Consider the following 22427-nt stretch of genomic DNA (forward strand, 5'->3'; position numbering starts at 1 on the left):
TGGAGTGGCGTCGCCGACCGCGGCTTGTCCCGGTGTGTGTGGGATCACCGCCGCGGGCCGTGCACGTTTGAACCCAGGTTAAAAGCATGTGTCCTCCGTGCAGGTTAATGGGAATCCATCTGGTTGATGGATTGTGGACTGGCCTTTCTGCTCTTTTAAAATGGTTCGGAAATAAGTTTAATGACAGTCGCTGAAACCAGGTGCCCAAGGTGGGATCTTTGTGGCTCCCTTAGTTGCTCCACGACTCTGCTCGGAGAGTTGTCCCCGGAGAGAGGAGTCCTCACCAGTCCGGCGGCGAGAAGTTGGCTAAGCGTTTTGAAAGGCGGATGTGTAGTGAAGCTCTGCCTGCGCTCGCTGCCCAGCTGAAGCACGGCCCTCCCGGGGCTTCCCGTTTTCCTCCATCCTAGAAAGTTTGGCTTAGAAGAGCTCTCAGGTCCCTTCCAGCGCTCACATCCCGTGCGTCTATAAAAGGTCTCTTTGATTTTATTCATGTGGACCTTTAAAAACTGCCAGAACAGCATTGTTAAGGAGTGACAGCTTGTAGTAGAAATTACATTGAAATATTTGGCTCTGTCCCAATGTTTTCTGAACTCTTTCTCCAGCATTAGGTTCAGAAGTGTTGGTTATCTTAAGTAAAAATATCTAGCAAATAACTCTTAAAGAAATTACACTGGCCTTTCATTATAAGTGTTACGAGGTAGTTGCTGACAGGAGAATGCCATCTCTTAGGAAAAGCTTCCTTGCTCATGGTGATTTCATGCTTTCAGTAGTGTTCTGAAATGTTGTGGCAGAGTGGTACCAAATGCCTTCATTTTAATCTTCAAAATACCTCTTGGTTGGTTGATAGCTATTGGGTAACTTAATCTGTTTATGTAAACTGCAGTCTAAAGCATCCCCTCAGTACAATAATGTATAGTATTTAATGCTCTTTAATCTGGCAGTGGTGTAGGTTCCTACTCCACATGGATTAGAAAAATTACATAAAAAGTAATAGACTAGATCAGTCTGTGACCTTGTTCTTTTTTCTTTTTTTTTCTGATGGGGGGTCCTGCTGTGTAGTACAGGATGGGGGCACACTCCTGGGCTCAAGAGAACTGACACGCCTGGCTTTAGGTGGCTTTTATATGTGGCCTTTTTGAAGAAACCCATTTCTGACCTGAGCATTTTCCTGTTCTTTGACTACCCTGATGAATGGAACAAACAAAAAGATGTTTTGGTTGGCTTTGAGTTTTGATCTTCACTTAGTCAAAAACCTTACATTGAATCAGAGCAGGAGCTCCATACTTGCTCAACTGAAGCCAGCCTCAATAAAAGCAGATTTCTGATAAAGATTTTCTGTTAGGTCTTCTTTCAGTATGCATTTCAGTGAGGGACAGTAGGAGAAGATATGTGCTATTTTCAGTTAGGAATACATGGCTAGCTGGTATTTGTGATTATTTATTGACAGACTTGGTTCATTCTTCCTCTATTCTTTGGTTATTTTGTTCAATTATTTTGTAATTTTTGCATAAGTTGTTAGAATTACTCTCTCTGTTCTTTAAAAACAACTTAGGGTGGGTGTGTATCTTTTTTTAATATTTATTTTTCAGTATTGTGTCCAACTACAACCTTTATTTATTTATTATTATGTGGTGCTGAGGATTGAACCCAGGGCGCTAGGCGAGCACTCTGCTGCTGAGCCACAACCCCAGCCCCAGTGTGTATCTTTAATATCATGTAATGTATTTACAATTGGAGTATTGATACTGTTAAAATCAAGAGGTTCATAGTACATGATTACAATCATTACATTCATTCACCTTGCCCTTTTCTCTCTTTTTTTTTTTTTTTTGGTACTGGAGATTGAAATCAGGGTGCTTAACCACTGAGACATCCTCAGCAGGCTCCTGCCCCCCTTTTTAAAAAATATTTATTTTTTAGTTCTAATTGGACACAATACCTTTATTTATTTTTATGTGGTGCTGAGGAACCCAGGGCTCCGCACATGTTGGGTGAGCGCTCTACCGATGAGCCACAACCCCAGCCCTCCTCCCCTTTTTTTAAAAAAATATTTTATGGGCTGGGGATGTGGCTCAAGCGGTAGCGCGCTCGCCTGGCATGCGTGAGGCCCGGGTTCGATCCTCAGCACCACATACAAACAAAGATGTGTGTCCGCCGATAACTAAGAAATAAATATTTAAATATTAAAAAAAAAAAATATTTTATTTAGAGACCAGGTCTTGTTCAGTTGCTTGGAGCCTTGCTAAGTTGCCAAAGCTGGCTTTGAATTTAAGATCCTCTAGCCTCAGCCTCCTGAACAGCTGGGATTATAGGCGTATGCCATTTCTATATTTTTGGTACTGGGAATTCAAACCAGGGGTACTCTACCATTGATCTACATCCCCTGCTCTTTTTATATTAAGACAGGATCTTGCTAGGTTGGTGGGGGGGCCTCACTGAGTTACTAAGGCTGGTCTTGAACTTGTGAACCTCCTGCTTCAGCCTCATAAGTCTCTGGGATTACAGGCATGTGCCTCCATTTTTGATGCCATGTTCCATTTTTAACTCTTGTGTTGGCATGTTCTTAAAGTAGCTGTGGTGCATGTGTCAGTGTTACACTTCAGGTTCACATTCGTCATAGCCCATGGACAACTAGTGTTATACTTCCTGCCAGTTGAGTGGTGAGTGTACATGAATGAATGGGAGCTCTCAGTCTGTTGAGAAGTTCTTTTGTTAAAGTTAGGTTTATCGAGATATGACGTCCATACTTTTAAGTGCACAGTATGATGAATTGGGCAAATGTATAGTCATGTAACCACCACTACAAACAAGATATAGAACCTTTCCATCACCCCAAAAGGTCCCTTGTGACCCTTTACAGTCACTTCCCTCTCTTCTTCAGCCCCTGGCAACCACTGATCTGTTTTTTGTCTAATTTTACCTTTTCTGGAATGTTTATAAATGGAGTTATGTAGTGTATAATCTTTTGAGTCTGAATTCTTTCATTTATCATAATACTTTTTTTGTTTTTGCTATGCCAGAAATTGAACCCAGGAGTGCTCTACTACTGCACATCCCCAGCCATTTTTTGTTTTTGTTTTGTTTCACCCAGTTTCCCAGGCTGATCTTGAACTTGCCATCCTCCTGTCCAGCCTTCCTTGAATTGCTGAGATTGCAGGTGTGGGCCATCTAACCCAGCTGGTTCATTCCTTTTTATTGCTAAGTAGCATACCACAATGTTTTATCCATTTACCAGTTGATGGACATTGTAGATATTATGATTATTAGAGCTTTTATTTTATAGAAATACATTCCCTTTTGCTTATCCTGGGAATCTCATTAAAATTTTAAATGATTATATACACTTATGATAATAATATTGCTTATTAGATCAAGAATAATAAAGAGGGCTGAGGGTGTGGTTCAGTGGTATAGTGCTTGCCACACAAGAGTCCCTAGGTTCATTCCCCAGTACAGTTAAAAAAAAAAAGAATTTAATAGGTAATCTGTAACAAGAATATTATTTTCATCCTTGTATACAATTGTTTTTATTTGACTTTTAAATGTCAATATCCACTTTTAGTAGGTGGGTATATAAAAATTCTCTGTCATCACATTTTATAGCCCAAAGAACTAGTCAAATAATCTAGTAAGGATGCTGAAACTAAGAGAGGTGACAGGAGCTGCTTGAGACTATGGGCTGTTTAAAAGGAAATCCTCCACTAGACACCAGATCTCTGACTCAGTCTGTTGATTTTTTGCTGTACTAGGCTATTTCTCAAGACCTCATATGCAGATTATTAAAAAAGGGGATGTAGATGTACCAATTCCCAGAATATAAATAAAGCAAACCTTTTTTTTAAGTCTGGAAAAAAAATTAAAAAAAAAAATTTAAAAAAATTGTAGTTGTAGATGGACAGACAGCATGACTTGCTTTTTTTTTTTTTTTTGGTATGTGGTACTGAGGATCGAACCCAGTGCCTTACACATACCAGGCAAGCACTCTCCCACTAAGCCACAACCACAGCCCTACTTTGGAAAAATTTAAACAAGTAAGTAGAGACAATGATATTTAATAATGATCCTCAACTGGGGTGAGTTTTGCCCTTCAGTGGGCACATTTGGACATGTCTAGAGACATTTTTGGTTGTCATAGCTAAAGGGGAGGTTGCTGCTCATCAAGAACTCTGCTGAACATTTTAGAATACATGGAAAGCACCTTACCCCTCTAAGAATTATCTGGCCCAAAATGTCACTAGTGCCAAAGTTAAGAAACCCTTGTATTGGTGTGTAGTGAGCTCCATATATTCAGCAGTTCAGTGTCCAGTCTTATTTACTTCCTCTTCCAAGAAGTAAATTTAGTACATTATATCATTTCTCAAGCTTTTAGAATAGAACCTCTTTTAAAAATATAATTAGTACCTTTATCATATATATAAAGTCAGTGTTAAAGTTTCCTCAGTTTTCTGAGTTTTAAGTTGTTCAAATTAGAATCCACCTTGAACTCATTTATTACAATTGGAAATAGGATGCTTTTAAAACGCAACAAGAAAGTTGTGTTTTAGTTTATGTCCTACATTTGGCTTGTATAGGGAGCCATGGGTGTATCTGTTTCTTACTGGCAAAATTAGAAACATATTTTTCACTTAAATTTCAAAGCATATAACACTTTGTATGCCTCGGTTATTTGCTAAAGGACCAGAGGCCCCACAGCTTTTCCAGTTATTTCTTTAACAGCTCTGGATATGCGTGCATTATGTACTTATTATTAGTTAATGCAAAGAGTCTTCAAAATTTCTTCTGTGAAATAGACAAACTGATGAAGTTATTCTATAGCCATTTGTTACTTGGGTGTGGCTGAATTAACCTGTTGAGCAAATAGAGTACCCATTAAGTGTATGACACTGGGATAGGTACTTCATAGGATATCCTATTTATCTGGGAACCAGATCATTCCTGCTAGTCCCTGCAGAACAAACCACCTAGGGCTCTGTGAAACTAGTTTTGTAAACTCTCAAACATGAGCAAACATTTGAATAACCTAGAGGGTTGTTAAAGTGCTGATGTCTGGGCCTCACTCCCAGACCTTGGACTCTACAGTTGGCACTCTAGACTGCATTTCTAACAAATTCCCAGGTGATGTTGATGCTGCAGGTCCAGGATCTATGATTAAGAATCATTACTCGGCTGAGGAGAGAGGGTGCCTCATGTGCATGAGGTCCTGGGTTTGATCCAAGGTTCCCCCAAAGGGGGAAAAAATCACTGCCTTATTATTCAGTGAAGCTTGCTAATTAGATCGTGTGTGTGCACCCATGCTGTACTGGGGATTAGACACAGGGTACTCTACCACATTCCCAGCTCTTTTTATTTTATTTTCTGTTTTGAGACAGGATCTCAGTAAGTTGCTTAGGGCCTTGCTGAGTTGCTAAAGCTGCCTTCAAACTTGTTATCCTCTTGCCTGTACCTCCCCAGTTTGCTGGGATTACAGGTAGCACTGTTGCACCCAACTGTACTATAACTCTAGTTAGAGAGATTTCCAGTAAACTTAATGGAGTTTTCAGGTTCCATGGGTTAAAAAAAAAAAAAAAATGTTTATTTAAAAAGCCAAAAGTGTAGTTATAGAAAATAACTGTTGATCACTTAATATGTACATAGCAAGAGTACTAATTATATAATATCTCATTTAAAACAGTAGTAATAGTTTCATTTAATATGCATTTTAATTTCTGAGTACACTATTTATTGAATCAAGCTGTTTGGGCCTTTAAAAAGAAAGTTTACCTTAGAAGAATTCATATTTTATATTGGATCAGAGAATTTAGGGAAGATTTTATGGATTTTCATTTGAGGGTTATTTTCATCTTTATGTAAATCAGGTGAATATTGAAATTTATAGTAAGTAACTATTGGTCTTCTGGATTATTTATGTACCTCATGATGTACATTGTAGTTATTTACACTGGACTTACATAGCACCTGATTTACATTGTAACTACTTAAAGAGATGCGCAAAGTGTCCTGTAAACTAGTAGTGCCTGTTAGCTTTATTTCAAAGAGGATTGTTCAAAATTTTAACATTCTAAGATACAGTCAAATTTAACCCTGGGTTTTATACCCCAGGCAGGATAAGAGCCAAGGGATGCAGCCCTTTCCCATCACCATGGGGAAGACTACATAGACATAGCTTTTCTCTCATCCATTTTACAATTTCAAATTAAACTCGAAGGAGAAAATAAATTTCTTAACTAAAAATCTTTAATGTCTTGTTTTTTTTCAAGAAGTTAAAGAATATGCATGGACTTGATCTACTGGCCCATATGCACCCTCCTGTATGAAGTAATGGGGACAGTGAGTGGATGTTGGCATGGGAGGATATTTCTCATGAAAAAAGAAAGGACTTCTCTTTTGGAATTGTAGTTTAGGTATTGAATGCCCCCCAAAGATCCACTTATTAAAGCTTGGTCCACAGGGTGGCACTATTGGGAGATCCTTACTTAGGTCTCAGGGCATACCCTCTAAGGTGATTGTGGAACCCTGCCCCCCGTTTCTCATTCTCTCTCGCTTTCTGGCTTATGAGGTGATTAGTTTGCTCTGATATTGCCATCCCACACGCCCACCAGAGGCCCAAAGCAATGGGATTATCTAGTCTTGGACTGGAAACTCCAGGACTGTGAGCTAAATAAACACCTCTCTCTCTCTCTCTCTCATTATGTTGGTTTTGTGCACTTTTTAAACTTTATTTTATTCATTTACTTTTTTATGTGATGCTGAGGATCTGAACCCAGTGCCTCACACATGCTAGGCAAGTGCTGTACCACAGAGCCACAACCCCAGCCCCAACCTTTTCTCTTATAAGTTAGTTATTTCAGGTATTTCATTAAGCAACAGCTAACTAATAGAATCCAATTGTTTCTTCAACCTAGTGTTCTTTAGCATTGCCCTCTAGCCACTAAACTGCTCAGCCTTATATAACTGCTCAGTCTTATTTAATCTTATGTAGACTAGTTAAGGCATTGTTTCTGTGGGTTATGTGGGATCTTGGTGTTCAAAGTTGAAGCTCAAACAAAGCAGGAGATGTTTTGTCTGTATTTCTTGTTAATAACAAAGCTGTTGTTTTGAGTGGAGTCTAAATATTGTGGGGTTTGTGTTATGGACATTTGACATGAAAATCTTGAAGAACTTGATGTGAAGTTTTGTACCTAAACCTAGGAGTTTTGATCCCAGCATTGTATATAACCATCCTTTATGCAGTCAGTATTTTTATGACTGCATTGACTGTAGCAGATTCTAGAATGAGAATCCTGAAAATGAGTAGATCTAGAACCACTCCTCATTTGCTTTCTGCTCTTAGATTTACCTGGAAGGATAATTTTAAGCTGGGCAAGCATCTTTTGTTATAGAAGACATTTGAGGCTATTTTTTATAACATTCTTTTCACATTCTGTCATCAACTCTTTCCTTGTTTGCCCTTACCTTTCCTAAGCCTGCCTGCCAGTGGTACCCACAGGCATTTATTTATTAGCTTTACTAGTTGTAGATTTAGGAGTTCATTTTCTCTTCTGTTAAATCATCAAAAGACATTGAAGATATTCAATGAAAAAAAAACTTGCACATATCATGGTAATGTATTCCAATTTCTTTTTTCATTTTTATTAACTTCAGGTTCTTAACATTTTTTGCTGCTCACATAGTTTTATTTATTGCTGTGGAATAAACCACCTCACAACTTGGTAGTGTAAAACAACAACCATTTTATTCTGCTCACAGATTGTGTGGAAGGAATTCAGACTGAGATGCCTTACCTCTCCTATACTGTGTTTGAGGCCTCAGTTGCAAGGATCTTGAAAGGCTAGGGAGATTGAACACATTCTAGACTTTTCTTTGCTCACTAATCTGGCACCTTGGCAGGTATGGTTAGAAAACTGGCTCAGCCGGAACTCTTGCCAGAGCTAGCTGCACAGGAGGCCTTGGTTTGGCCATACTTCTCTTATGCTGTTGGCTGCTGCTTTGTGGGCTCAGTGTCCAGCAAACAAGGCAGAAGCTGCTTGCCTTTTCTTCTTTTTCTTTTTCTTTTGTTTTCCTCTCTCTCTCTCTCTCTTTTTTTTTTTTAAGTGCTGGGGTGCACTTTTTTAAACCAGAGGTGCTTCACCATTGAACTCCATCCCCCAGCCCTGTTTATTTTTTTATTTTGAAACAGTCTCACAGAGTTGCTCAGGGCCTCCCTAAGTTGCAGAGGTTGGTGTAGTATTTGTGATTCTTCTGTCTTAGCCTCCTGAGTTGCTGGAATTACAGGCGTACGGTGGGTGCCCAGCTATACTGCTGCCTGTTAAAATAGCTTTAAGTCACAGTGTTACTTTTGCCATTCTGTTTTGGTTGAAGCACTCCTACTCAGATTTAAGGGGAAGGGGCATGGACTTTGTTTGTGGGAGGTGTGTCACAGACTTTGGTGTCAGGTTTTTAAACCACCACAATAATGACTGTTTGCGTTTATATCTGACCTAGTATTTTATTATGTGGCCTTAGGTAAATTATTAACTTCTTGTGCCCTAGTTACTCAGTCTATGAAACAGTTGGAAATAGTAGCCCTGGAATGAAGCTTTCCATGATTTGGTCTCCTTTACCTTTTTGTCCACATCTCTATCTGTCTTTCATGTTTAATGCACGGGAAGTCCCAAGAATCTCCTTGCTGTTCTTTGAACACACCAGGGTCACTCCAGCTTCTGGGTCTGCTGATTGCCTGGAATATCTTTCTTCAGATGTCCAGATGCTCTTAGCTCCTCCATTGCCATCTTGCTAAGGTTTACTCTGAGTACTCATTGCCTTCCCAGCTCCCCAACTCTGATCTTTTCTCCATTGCATTATTACCTTCTAACATATCACTGATTTATATATTTCTTATGTTTATTATGTTCTGTCATTTTCCCCTGGCATACCAAAAGCTCCATAAAAGCATGACTGTTTTGTTTACTGATATTATTCCAAATACCTAGAACTTGCCATTCATTTACTGTGTGTGATCAGTAAATATTGGTTGAATTGAGTGATTGAAACAAATGGGCAAACATTCAGAGCAGTGCTGGACACATAGTAATATGTAAATGTTGGTCGCTCTTAGTGTCAAGGTCTCCACAGTTCACTCCATTGAGATGGCCTTTTTCTCTTTTCTTAAAACCTTGGTCTGCTTTCTTAAGAGGCCACATTGATAGAAAGAGTTTGGGCTGGAGATGAAAGGGTGAGAGCCTGGAACTGTGGTTGAGGGAAAATCTGAAAACACTTGTGAGGTGGAGTGGACAAGAGGTGGAGCAAAAAGAAGAAGCAACAACACAGGAGGGAGAAATTGGGATTTGGAGTTACAGGCCTGTTTTTTTTTTTTTATTTGTTTTGATTAGTTATACATGACAGTAGAATGCACTTATGCACTTTGATATACATAGATAGGATATAATTTATAATATTTTCTGATTGTACATATTGTAGAATCACATCGGTCATGCAGTCATATATATATATGTATATATATGTATGTATGTATATATATAGATAGATAGATAATAATGTCTGTTTCATTCCACTATCCGTCCTATTCCCGTTTTCCCTCCTCTCCCCTTCCTTCACTCCCCTCTACCTAATCTATGTTAACTCTATTTTTCCTTTGTGTGTGTGTGTGTGTGCGCACCCCCCACCCCACCCTGTGCCCCTTATTGTGAATTAGCATCTGCATATCAAAGAAAACATTTGGCTTTTGTTTTGGGAGGGGGATTGGCTTATTTTGCTTAGCATGATATTCTCCAACTCTATCCATTTACTGCAAATGCCATAATTCATTTTTCTTTAAAGATGAGTAATATTCCATTGAAAAAAAATATATATCACATTTTCTTTATCTATTCATCTGTTGAAGGACACCTAGGTTGGTTCCATAGTTTAGCTATTGTGAATTGAGCTGCAGTAAACATTGACATGGCTGTATCACTGTAGCATGGTGATTTTAAGTCCTTTGGGTATAGATAGAGGAGTGGCAGACCTGGTTTTGAAACAGGTCTTCAGATTTATGCTATGCCTCATATTATTTATTTATTCATTTTTGCAGTTCTAGGGATTCAACCCAGGATCCTGTGCATGCTACACAAGTGCTCTACCACTGAGCCATATCCCAAGCCCTGCCTCATCTTTTGTATTTATTTAAAAAAAAAAAAAAAAAAGTCTCATCTATCCCTTAGCATCATTGTGATTAAATAAAATAAGCCAGGCATGGTGACCCAGGCCTGTAGTCCCTCCTATTCAGTAGACTAAGGTGGGAGGATCCCTTGAGCCTGGTAGTTTGAGACCAGCTTGGGCAACATAGTCAGATTCCCAACTCAAAAAAAAGAGGGGAAAAAGGGAGCTGGGGATGTGGCTCAGTGGTGGAGCGCTTGCTTAGCACAGGTGAGGCGTACTGGGTTCAAACCTCAGTCCATATAAAAATAAATAAATAAAATAAAGGTTTATGTTCATCTACAACTAAAAAAAAATTATTAAAAGATGACAGTAGCTTAAAAAAAAAGAGGAAAAAAAATAACAGTGCTTTGACCCTGTTGTGGTAGGGGATTCTGTAACTGTTCCTTCCTTCATAGGATAGCTTTTATAGTGTGCTAACAGAATAATCCAAAATCTGAAGTTGTGTGCTGTGCTGCTATGAATTAACTAAGCAAGAAATGGTGGAAAAAGGAGGAGCGAGGCAAAAGGGATGCCAAGGGAAAAAACATAATGATAAGAAATTGCCGTCAATCATGATATCAAGGCCCCCCTGCCTTGTTAGTGGCACATGAAATGAGAATTAAGAAAGATGAAATAGCTTTGCTGTGTGGGTTAGGGAGAGCCTTGTTGTTGGAAAGTAGTCTGAAGAGGCCACAGTAGAGGCAGGGGCTGAGTTATGGAAGATACGCCTGGTGGTGGTAGAAATGGAGAAGTGATATTTGAGAGATTTAGGGGATAAAACCACAAATGTGATTTAGAAGTGAGGGGAGAGGGTAAGGGAGGAATGAGAGATGAACCCTTAAGTTTTTCATTTGCACAAGATAGATCATGATTTCATTAACAGAAAAAACAACAACAACAACAGACTATAGGAGGTTCAGGCTTGGAGGTGAGGATAATCAGTTTTATTTCCCTACAGCAGGTTATCTGAACTTTGGCCTTTGGGACAGACAATTCTTTGTTGTGGATCGTTGTCCTATGCATCGGAGGATTTTAATGGCATCCCTGGCCTCTACTTACCAGATGCCAGTAGCATCCCCTCAGTTGTTTTACATTTTTATTTTTTAGTCCCACAGCAGTGGGACTTTACCACTGAGCTTCATCCTCAGTCCTTTTTATTTTGTGAGACAGGGTCTCACTAAGTTACTGAGGGTTTTACTCTAAGTTTGTGAGGCTGGCCCTGAATTTAGGATCCTCCTGCCTTAGTCTCCAGAGTTGCTGGGATTACAGGTATGGGCTGCTGTACCTGGCTGTATTCCCTCAGTCATGACCACCAAAAATGTCTTCATTCATTGTCGAATGTCCCCTGTGGGAGCAAAGTCATCCTGTCCCTGATTGAGACCCACTACCCTAAAGCCTTCATCTAAGTCAGTTTGTTGAAAGTTGATTTGCCAAAAAGTCAGTTCATTCAAAACCAGTATACTGAATGACCAATTCAAACGATGGATTAATCAAATTTTATTGATTTACCAACTACTTAGAAAGTTTCCAACAGTTGGTATTAAATGAGACTTTTAACAGATTTTAAAGATTTATGCTGTTCTAGTTGATTTATTTTCTTTTTTAATATATTTATTTTTTAGTTTTAGGTGGACACAATATCTTTATTTTGTTTTTATGTGGTGCTGAGAATCGAACCCAGTGCCTCACGCATGCTAGGCGAACACGCTAACACCTGAGCCACATCCTCAGCCCCTCTAGTTGATTTGTTTTCATTAAGAGGAATGTTAAATTTGTTGAAAGTTAAGGGTCATGAGAAAATTAAGGAGCTTATGAATATATTCATTATTCAGAAAAATATTTTCATTACTAGTAACCAGTATTTTGTCATTTTCTTTTTTAAGTATTTTTTAGTTGTTGATGCACCTTTATTTTATTTTATGTGGTGCTGAAGTCTGAACCTAGTGCCTCACACATGCTAGGCAAGCACTATTCCACTGAGCTACAACCCATCTGTTGGCATTTCCTTTGGACAGTCTTTTTTAGTTTATATTGATGCCTTTCTAATCCTCCCTTTTTTCCTCCTCCTTGTCTCAATATCTTTGGGACTATTACTTGCCCCCACCCCCTTTTTTAAAAAAAGGACACAATGCCTTTATTTTATTTATTTATTTTTATGTGGTGCTGAGGATCAAACCCACATGCCAGCCAAGTGTTCTACCACTGAGCTACAACTCTAGCCCTTGCCCTTTCATTTTCTAGCTTTACCTATCTTTTAGTGGTTTTTGTTTTTAATCAGTTTACTGTTTACTTTTTCATGAATTCATATGTATGGGTGATGTGTATAATATATGCATTGTGTTCATAATATTATCCATTATAATATTCTTTTCTGGATATAGATGCATCCTTTTATCAGTTTGTCCAACCTCAGCTTAATGGATGAGGACCCCAAGTGTACTTAAGTGCAAGAAAGACTGTCTGTCCAAGGTGATTGTGAGAATTTATAAAATGCAGACAGACATAGTTGGAAGAAAAATTCTTTCGGTTGTTTAACATATATGTCTCTAATTTTAAACAACTAAATATACTGCTACTACTACTTGCTCCTCTCCACCACCACCTGCCAGTTTGAGGCATATTCTGTTGACTTCCCACTAAAGAAGATGAGAGTTTGCCAGTTAACCCACTGTCCCCTTCCTTCCTGTCCTTCCATCCATCTGTCTTTAGCCTCCACCTCTAATTGTCACTGTTATAGTTAGATCATTGTCCAGTCTGCACATTATTGGGGCCGTATAGAGCTGTTCACAGCTGAGGTGTGTAGTATGCCATGATGACCTCTTTTCACTTTCTCTCCTTCCCAGAGTTAATGATTTGCTTAGGTTTTTGTGACTTGTTCCTTTGTACACCTCCTCCTCTGTATTAGAGGTGTCAAGAATTCTTAGTTGTGCTCACTAGGCCTGCTGCATAGTGGTCATCCCGGAATCTCCCCTCACCCTTTTTTTCCGGGACTCCCTTTTCCTTTCCTGTTATACCCTGTTTCCTTGACCTCCTATCCTCCTCTTTTTTGGTTCATTGTCAAGTCTCAATGGAGCAGTTCCTCCAGGGATTGATTTTTTTTTTTTTTTAAATACTGGGGAAGGAATACAGAGGTGCTTTACCAGTAAATCACATTCCCAGTCCTTTTTATTTGTATATTTTTTAAAGAGAGAGAGAGTTTTTTTAATATTTGTTTTTTAGTTAAAAACATCTTTATTTTATTTTAATGTGGTGCTGAGGATCAAACCCAGCGCCCCACGCATGCCAGGCAAGAACGTTACCGCTTGAGCCACATCCCCATCCCTTTATTTGTATTTTGAGACAGAGTCTTGTTAAATTGCTTAGGGCCTTACTAAATTGCTGAGGCTGGTCTGGAAATCCTGCCTCTGCCTCCTGAGATGCTGGGATTACAGGCATGCACCACTACACCCAGCTCCTCCAGAGATTTCTTGAGAAAGTTGCTGGGAAATACATTTTTAAAATCTTTGCATTTCTGAAAACATCTTTATTCTGTTTTCACTTTTGATTGATACTGTGGTTACCTATAGAATTCTAGACTGAGTAGCCTTTTTTCTCAGAATTTTGTCTTAAAGCTTATTCTTTGAGCTTTAAGTGGTCTAGTGCCATTTTGAGTCTTATTTTTCTGCCCATATTTAAGGCTGAGACATTAAAAGACTGATTGAAGGTTCTGTGCATTTAGTGGGTTTTACAAGCTGGGCCTTAGAGAGGAGTTCCTCTGGGGAACTCCTGTTCTCCATATATATATATATATATATATATATATATTTTGTCCTATCTCAGATTCCACTATAGATTTATGCCTCGCTAACCATGTTCCAAGGAGCTGAGCCATGGAAGAAGGCAAGAGGAAAGGTCTCTGGTTTTCTGATTTCTTTTCTGTTTTTAGTACCTTTGTCCTCACTTGTGCTTGTGACCAAGTACATTAGACCTTCCATTTTGCCCTTTCTGGGGAACCTCCAGTTTTGTTTCCAGAGTAGGAGAGGAGATCTAGGGATGTCATTCAAGAGTGGCACCTTGTCCTGTTTCTGCCTTGCCTTCCCTCTCACTAGCAGAGGCAGTAGGTGCTGCCAGTTCCTTAGGGTCTTGGGGGTTGTGTGGTACAGAGCAGCATTTCCCCTTACCTCCACAACTGGCTAAGAATTCACCTTTATTTTATGTGTTAAGGCATTTTCTTTCTGTTTTCTAGTTTCTAAAAGAATATTTTGTCATTCTGTTCTTTGTCTTAGGCCTTAATTTTTTAGAACTGTCATTTTAATAAAGTTGGAGAAAGAGAAGAACTACATGTGACCATGATCTTTAACCATAAGTGGTTTAGATATTTATATATGTCAATTCTTGTCTTTGAATTTTTACTGTCAATTGTTATAAATAAAAAGTGACATTGATAGGCTTCTTGAGAAGTTGATGGTAAATTTGGTTCGTGGTGGGAGTCATGCTGGGGAAGTCTTGCCTCTTCTCTTCAAACTGTCTGTTACCTTTTCTTGTGCTGGTGTCTGGCCTGGAACTACTCACCTCCTGTTAAAACTCTTCTGCTTGTCATTCCAAGACTTCATCCCCTCACTTCTAGGATACCTTATTTTTTCCATCTCACCTACATGTGATCAGTCCTCTTCTATATGTGATCATTCCTCTCGGTGCTTAAAGCTACTTTATTCAACACAGTAACCCTTAGTCACATATGACTATTGAGCACTTGAAATGTGGCCAGTCTGAATTATGACATTCTGTAAGCATGAAACACAGATTTCAAAGACAGTATTATTTTTAAAAATATGTGTTTGTGTATGTAAAACTTACGTATATTTTATATTATGTGTTGAAATATTTGGGGATGTATTGGGTTGAGAAAAATATATTTAACCTATTTTTTGTTTTTTTAATGTGGCCAAATACAAAATTAAAAATTATATGTGTTTGATTTACTTTATATGCCTATTGGACAGCTTTAATTATATTTACTCAGATTTTCTCATGGGGCAGAGTTTGCCCCACCTTCGGTTACATAACCCCTTGTTAGTGCCCCACTGTGACTGCCAGTGCCTTGAAGCCTTGGCACCATACTTTTCTGTTTTCATCTCCTGGTAGTGCCTGGCACTTAATAGGTCCCTAACATATGGTCAATTCATTGCGCCTTATAGTTCTTCTGAGGATTAGACAAGTAAATTTCTTTACACTTTAGTTCACTTGCTATATCAGTAACAATTATTCTTTTAAAAGTGAAACTGGGCCTGGGGTTGTGGCTCAGTGGTAGAGCACTCATTTGTATGAGGCACTGGGTTCAATCCTCAGCACCACATAAAAAAATAAACAAATAAATAAAATAAAGGCATTGTGACCATCTACAGCTTAAAAAAATTTTTTTTAAATAAAAAATTTTAAAAAAAGTGAAACTGGTGGTTATAACTCAGTGGCACAGTGCTTACTTAGCACATGTAAAGGATTTGGGTCCCCAGCACCAAAGAAGAAAGAAAGTGATTTGACTGAACTTCTGGGACAGGTCCCATTTCTTAGTCATATTCTTAGAGGCTTTTATTTTTAATAGGGCTTCCCCTTTGTTGTATCTTTTTAAAAAAATTTTTTTTTAGTTGCCAATGAATCTTTATTATATTTATTTATATGTGTGATAAGGATCGAACCCAGTGCTTCACATCTGCTAGGCAAGCACTCTACCACTGAACTACATCCCCAGCCCTTTTTGTTTTTTATTTTGAGACAGGGCTTGCTAAATTGCTGAGTCTAGCCTTCAACTTTTGATTTCTTCTGCCTTAGCCTACCTAGTCCTTGGGATTACAGATGTGTACCACCACACCCTGCTTCTGTTGAACTTTTGACTTTGAAATAATTTTAAATTTACAGAAAAACTATCAAAAAAGGACAGAAATGATAGTTATCGTTCTTCCATGGCAATTCTTATGTCTCATTACAATTTTTTTCTTACCTTAAAGCATTGGCCTTGACCTCTAATATTATGTTAAATAGTAGTAATATGGATTGAGTAGCCCTTATCTGAAATGTATTTCAGAGTTTTTAAGATTTTGAAATATTTGCATAGACTTTACCAACGAAATATCCCCCAACCCAAACATACTAAATCCAAAATACTCAGAAATCTGAAATTTTCTGAGTATCCCATTTCTCAGACTTTAATTTTTGGATTTGAGATGCTTAACCTGTAATGATAATGGGCAACCTTATCTTGTTTCTTTCTTGCTTTCTTTTTTAAAATATTTTTTTCAGTTATAAATGGACACCGTATCTTTTTATGTCTATTTTTTTAACGTGGTGCTGAGGATCAAATCCAGTGCCTCAAACATGTGAGGCAAGTACGCTATCACTGAGGTACAGCCCCATCCCCCTTATCTTGTTTCTTAAAAGAAATGATTATGAAATTTTCCATTTAGTGTAATATTTGCTCAAAGTGTCATTGATCTATGATTTTTATCAAATTAAGGAAATTCCATTCTACCCCTAGGTGAATAAGAGTTTATTTTTTTAATCACATCATTTAGTCTATAAGTGCATGGAATAATTGCCTGGCTTTTTCAAAAGTGAAATTTAACTTTTTTAATATCTCTGAAGTATGAAATACTTGGAGGAGGTCCACTTGTTATAGTTTGGTTTTATCACATTCAAAAAACCTGTCCTTGGCTGGGGCTGTAGCTCAATGGTAGAGTGCTTGTCTTGCTTGTGTGGAAGCACTGAGTTCGCTCCTCAGTACCACACAAAAATAAATTAGTTGTGTCCATCTACAACTAAAAAAAAAATACTTAAAAAAAAAAAAACCTGTCCTGTATTAAGGAGATGGCTTGTTATTTTAAGGATTATAGAAAAGACATTATTTATATTTATTTATATATATATATATATATATATATATATATATATACACACACACACACACACACACACACACACACACACATATGTTCTATTTTAGGGAAAAGACTAAGGAAGGATTGAAATATAAAGTTGTTTTAAATTTGGAGACCTGATTTCTTCTCATGTAGGAGGGTACTTAGTCTTTTCAAATTCAGGTTGGTTCTCTGTCCCATATGAACAAAGGTAAAACAATTTGGGGACCATATTGATTATTTTAAAAAGATTTTTAAAATAGATATACTTAAGTAAAATTTTAATTTGTTTCCTGATTATGATCTGTGGCTCTTCTAAATATGAACAAAGTTTTTTCTTCCTATTTTTATTGGTACATTGTAATGAGCAAAGTTTTTAAGAACTAATATTAAAACAGAATATGGAATAAATTATTGTTAGCATCGTGTAGAAAGAATTTGGGAATCTAGACTCCCCTTGAATTTTTCACTGAACTGTTATATGGCCTTAATCTCATCTGATGAACGGTGAATGGTGGCATTAGCTTTTGCTGCTTTATGGCCTGTGGTGTGAGTATCAGATGTGCAAGTGCTATTGCTAGCATGTAGAAGAGTTAAAAACTCTGGGTGACCAGAAGGCAGTCCTGTTACTCCTATTTTATGTGATGGCCACATATTCAAAATACAGATGCTCTTCAATATATAGTGGTGTTATATCCTAATAAGTCCATCTTAATACCATTAAGAATTAATACTGAAAATACCGTTAAGTCAGAAGTGCACTTAATACTCCTAACCTAGCAAATGTCATTGCTTAGTTTAGTTTACCTTAAATGTCCTCAGTATATTTATATTATTCTATAGTTTGCCAAAATCATCTAACACAAGGCTGTTCTATAATAAAGTGTTGAATATATCATGTAATTTATTGAATACCTGCATTCCCAAAATGCTGACAGTATAATACACTGCAATCTTGTTTATTCCCATGATTGCCAGGGGGACTGGGGAGCACTCTTGTGAGAGTTCATGCTGCTTGCACTATCCTTGGGAAAGCTCTCAATTCAAAATTCCAAGTATAGATTCTACTGAATGTGTATCACTTTGTACCATGGTAAAGTTGAATCATAGATCAGAAACTGTTTATATATATATGTGTGTGTGTATATATATATGTTATGTATATACATATTTTTTGATACCAGGGATTGAACTCGGGGTACTTAATCACTGAGCCACATCCCCATCCCTTTTTATTTGTTATTTTGAGATAGGATCTCAGTATGGTGCTTAAAACCTCAATAAATTGCTGAGGCTGGCCTTGAATTTATGATTCTCCTCTCTCACCCTCTCAAACCACTGGGATTACAGGCATGTGCCACCACCCCAGGCTGTAATATCTTTTTGGAACCCCCAATTGAATTGCAACACTGTATTTTTCTTATAATATTTTCTTGGTTTTTCATAAATGTATATATTATGTGGTTAAATTTCTTTGAAGTGCTAGATACCTTAGGATTAAAATTAAAGCAGTAATGTTTTGTTTATTCAGCTAGGAGCCCTTAAAACTTGGCAGGCACTAAGTGTTCCCTCATTTCCTTGTCTTTGTGTATGTTGCATTGTAGCACACCTCACATGGAGATGGGCGACAAGAAGTCACCTCCCGCACTGGGCGCTCTGGAGCTCGGTGTAGAAACTCCATAGCTTCCTGTGCGGATGAGCAGCCTCACATCGGAAACTACAGACTGTTGAAAACGATCGGCAAGGGGAACTTTGCTAAAGTGAAATTGGCACGACACATCCTTACAGGCAGAGAGGTAAATAAATATGAATTGTGCCTATTTCTGTTATGACCACTTATTTTGTTTATTTCCCCGTGGGAGAAAAAGGAAGAGAACGTACGTATTTACGATTATTTCTAAGTTAATTAAACTTCTTTTAAAAGAACATAAAATGTGTTAATTGTCTAGGAGTCTTTTTACTTTCCTGTTTCCATTTACATTTATTTAAGGTTGTATATATTAATATTGAGTGAATAATCTTTACCTTTAAAAATAAGTTGTATTGGGACTGGGGTTGTGGCTCAGTGGTAGAGTGCTTGCCCAGCATGTATGAGGCACTGGGTTCAGTTCTCAGCACTGCATGTAAATCAATAACTAAAAGAAATACATTTTTTAAAAGAGTAGTGTTTTGGTCTTTTTCAATAGAAATGTCTGCTACCACAAAAATTGGACAAAACTTTATGCATGCATTTAAATATGAGCTAATGGTACTTGGAAATCAATAGAATTGTTTTTATTTACAGATTTATTCCCATAGGTTTTCTTAGCTGAGTATTTCTGGTATCCCATGACTGATAAGTTTCTGTTTAGGAAGACACACACTTTTCTAGATTTTGTGATATTGGCTTTTTACTCAGCTGTGTTTCTTATCAAAAGTACATCCATTAAAACTATGCAATTAACTCCATAGTCTTTTGTGATCAGAGCCTATTTTTGCTGCTTCAGCACACTCCTTGCATCTTTGCACCTGATGTTGGTGTCTGAAGTACCCTTCACCCTTCTGTGTGGTGATCACTTCTGTGAAATATTCGTTGGCAGTCTTCTTCCCCCCAGGCAACTCAAAATCCCAAGTACAGTTTCTAGTGAATGTGTGTCACTTTGTACCATAATAAAGTTGAATAATAGAAGAAACTGTCTACTTAATATCTTGGGTTTTTTGGTTTTGGTACTGGAGATTGAATCCATGGGATTATTAAAGATACTGACACTTCCCTTATATGACACAGTTTATATTGTATTGAAATTGGCTTACTTGTCTCCACTAGAGTCTGTAAGGGTAGATTACAGTATATAGCAGAGTGCTTGGTGCCAGTTATGTACTTAATAAATATTGTTAAATTACTGTAATACTACTGAAGGAAGCTTCTGAGAGAAATGATCTCCCATTGGCTGACCATGTGACAAAAATGTCCTGACTCTAATGTCTGCTGCATACCAGGCCTGGGGCTGTTAGAGCAGGAACCCTGGGCCAGTCATTCTGTCAGTAAGTTGTCTCAATGACAAAATAAATTCATTTGGATTTTTGGTTAATATTCCTTGTTAAGCTGCCTGGACTGCTTTTGGAATCTGTAAAAAAAAAAAAAATGAGTGGACTGGAGCTGTCCCTGCTCTCCTTGATCAAAGCTTTCTTGAGATAAGGGACAAAACTTCTGGTTTAGTTCCCACCAATCGCAAATGATTACTACAGTTTTTCTGTGTGGCACAGATGGTAAGCCAGGAGAGTACTGAGACAGACAGACACGCCGTCCACCACCGCTGCCCCATGCCCCATATTTACTTTTAGAAGGTTCTCTCTCCAAAAATAATTGAATATTACTACCATGATGGTTTAATTTTAAAATATCCTTGTTTTTTTTTTTTTTAAATCTTTGAACAAAGTCATTTTATTCTTGTTTTCTTACCCCTATTGTAGGTATGAGCCAGAATCATATAATATGTAAACATTGTAGAAATTCATTATATAAAAAATAAAATAAAAAAATAAAAAATAAAAAAAGAAATTCATTATATAGAAAGTGAAAGTTCTTTGAAATTTCCAAGAGAATCACTTATAGACAGAGGTTTGGTGTATATTCCCATAGTTTTTATATATATATATATATATGTATGTGTGTGTATATATATATGTTAATTCTTTGTTTATTTTAATAAAAAAGCAGTCATATGGGACATAATAATAATATTTTTACATTATCTGGACCAGACACAGGTCCAGGGTATGTTACTTACAGATCTCACACTTGGTTAAAGGCTGCATAGTCTTCCACTGTGTGGGTGAACCACAGTGAGCTGGGGGTTATTTCTCATGTTTTTGCCATAAACACAGTTGCAGTGAACATTCTTTAACATAACTGTGTACTTTTGTTAAGAGCTCTTATAAATCACTTTTGTCTGGTTGTCTTGGTCCATTTTTTCTGCTATAACAGAACATCAGAGTCTAGATATTAGTTTTCTAACATACCATGGTGTTTTTATCACTGCAGCTTTGAAAGTATATTTTGATGTTTTGGAGTAGGTCAAGTCCCCTGTTGATTATTCTTATTTCTCAAAATTTTCTTTTTGTTATTTACACTACTAGATGAATTTTAGAATCTTGTTGCCATGTTCTAAAAATAGACTTGCCAGAATTTTGATTAGATTACTTCGGATGAAATTAAGTTAGATTTAAAATTTTGGGGGGGAAATATGATATTTTGTTTGTTTTTGCAGTCAAACTCAGGGCTCTGTGCATGCTAGGCCAGCATTCTACCACTGAGCTACACCCCCAGCTCAAAAATTTGATATTTTAATGATACCAGATTTTTTATCCAGAAATGTCAAGTGTGTCTTGATTTTGTTTTCATATCTTTTTTTCTTTAGGTTTTATATAATTCTTGTTAAGTTTGTTCCAGTGTTTTTAATTTTGTTTGGGGTTCTAGGGACAGAACCCAGAGTGCTCTGCCACTGAGCTATATCCCCACCTTTTTTAAATCTTTTGTGTTGAGACAGGATCTTGCTAAGTTAAGGAGGCTGGCCTTGAACTTCCATTCCTCCTTCCTCAGCCTCCAGAATTGCTGGGATTACAGGCTTTTGTAACTGCATTTGGCTATTTTGTAATTTTTGTTGTTCTTGCAAATAGGATGTTCTCTTCTAGCTATTGTGAATATGTGGGAAGGTGCAATAGTTATATAACATCTTGTACTTGGGCATCTTTTGAACTCACATTCATCTGGAACATCAAAATAAAGCAAGCTTATATTATTTTTTTAAACAACCATTCTCTTTTTTTATTTTTATTATTTAGTTGTAGGTGGATACAATACTTTTATTTATTTTTATATGGTGCTAAGGATCGAGCCCAGTGCCTCACACATGCTAAATGAGAACTCTAACTGAGCTACAATCCCCAGCCCCTATTTTTTAAAATTATATAACTTTTAAAATTTTGTTTTTCAGGGCTGGGGTTGTGGCTCAGTGGTAAAACACTTGCCTAGCATGTCTGAGGCGCTGGGTTCAATTCTCAGCACCTCATATAAATGAACAAAATAAAGATCCAAATAAAATAACACCAAGTTTGTTTTAAAAAAAAATTTTTTTTTTTTTGTTTTTGTTTTCAGTTCTTTGAATTTTAGATTCATGTTCCACTACCATAGTCAGGATGTGGAACAATCCCCATTACTCAAAAAAAACTTCTCAAACTCTCCCTTTATTGTCTCTTGCTGGGTTTCAGTTCTCGCAGCTAAAAGGTTCAGGGGTCACTCCAGTTGAACTGGGCTAACTGGGCTGTGCAAAATAACCACACTAGAAACACAGATACCTTAAGGGTCCACAGGGGGAGGGA

The 22427-nt window shown here is 37.5% G+C and overlaps 1 protein-coding gene across 20 annotated transcripts in view; it reads left to right on the plus strand.

Moving 5' to 3' along the window:
• Positions 1–79: 79 nt before the first annotated feature.
• Mark3 (microtubule affinity regulating kinase 3) overlaps positions 80–22427 on the plus strand; it is a 109349-nt gene continuing 87001 nt past the window's right edge. For 12 of the 20 annotated variants that reach the window (XM_048799396.1, XM_048799394.1, XM_048799398.1 and 9 more), the window contains exon 1: positions 18671–18862. Coding sequence is in view for 1 of the 20 variants with exons in the window: in XM_048799393.1 (XP_048655350.1) it covers positions 12598–12645; positions 18671–18862 (240 nt within the window). In the remaining 19 variants the exon portion in view is untranslated. Of the gene's footprint in view, positions 472–9222; positions 9252–12541; positions 12646–18670; positions 18863–22427 lie in introns of those variants that run through there. The other 8 variants (XM_048799406.1, XM_048799405.1, XM_048799404.1 and 5 more) reach the window with 5 other exon arrangements.

The sequence above is a fragment of the Marmota marmota genome, unplaced genomic scaffold (genome assembly GCF_001458135.2).
Source record: "Marmota marmota marmota unplaced genomic scaffold, marMar, whole genome shotgun sequence".
Classification (NCBI taxonomy): domain Eukaryota; kingdom Metazoa; phylum Chordata; class Mammalia; order Rodentia; family Sciuridae; genus Marmota; species Marmota marmota.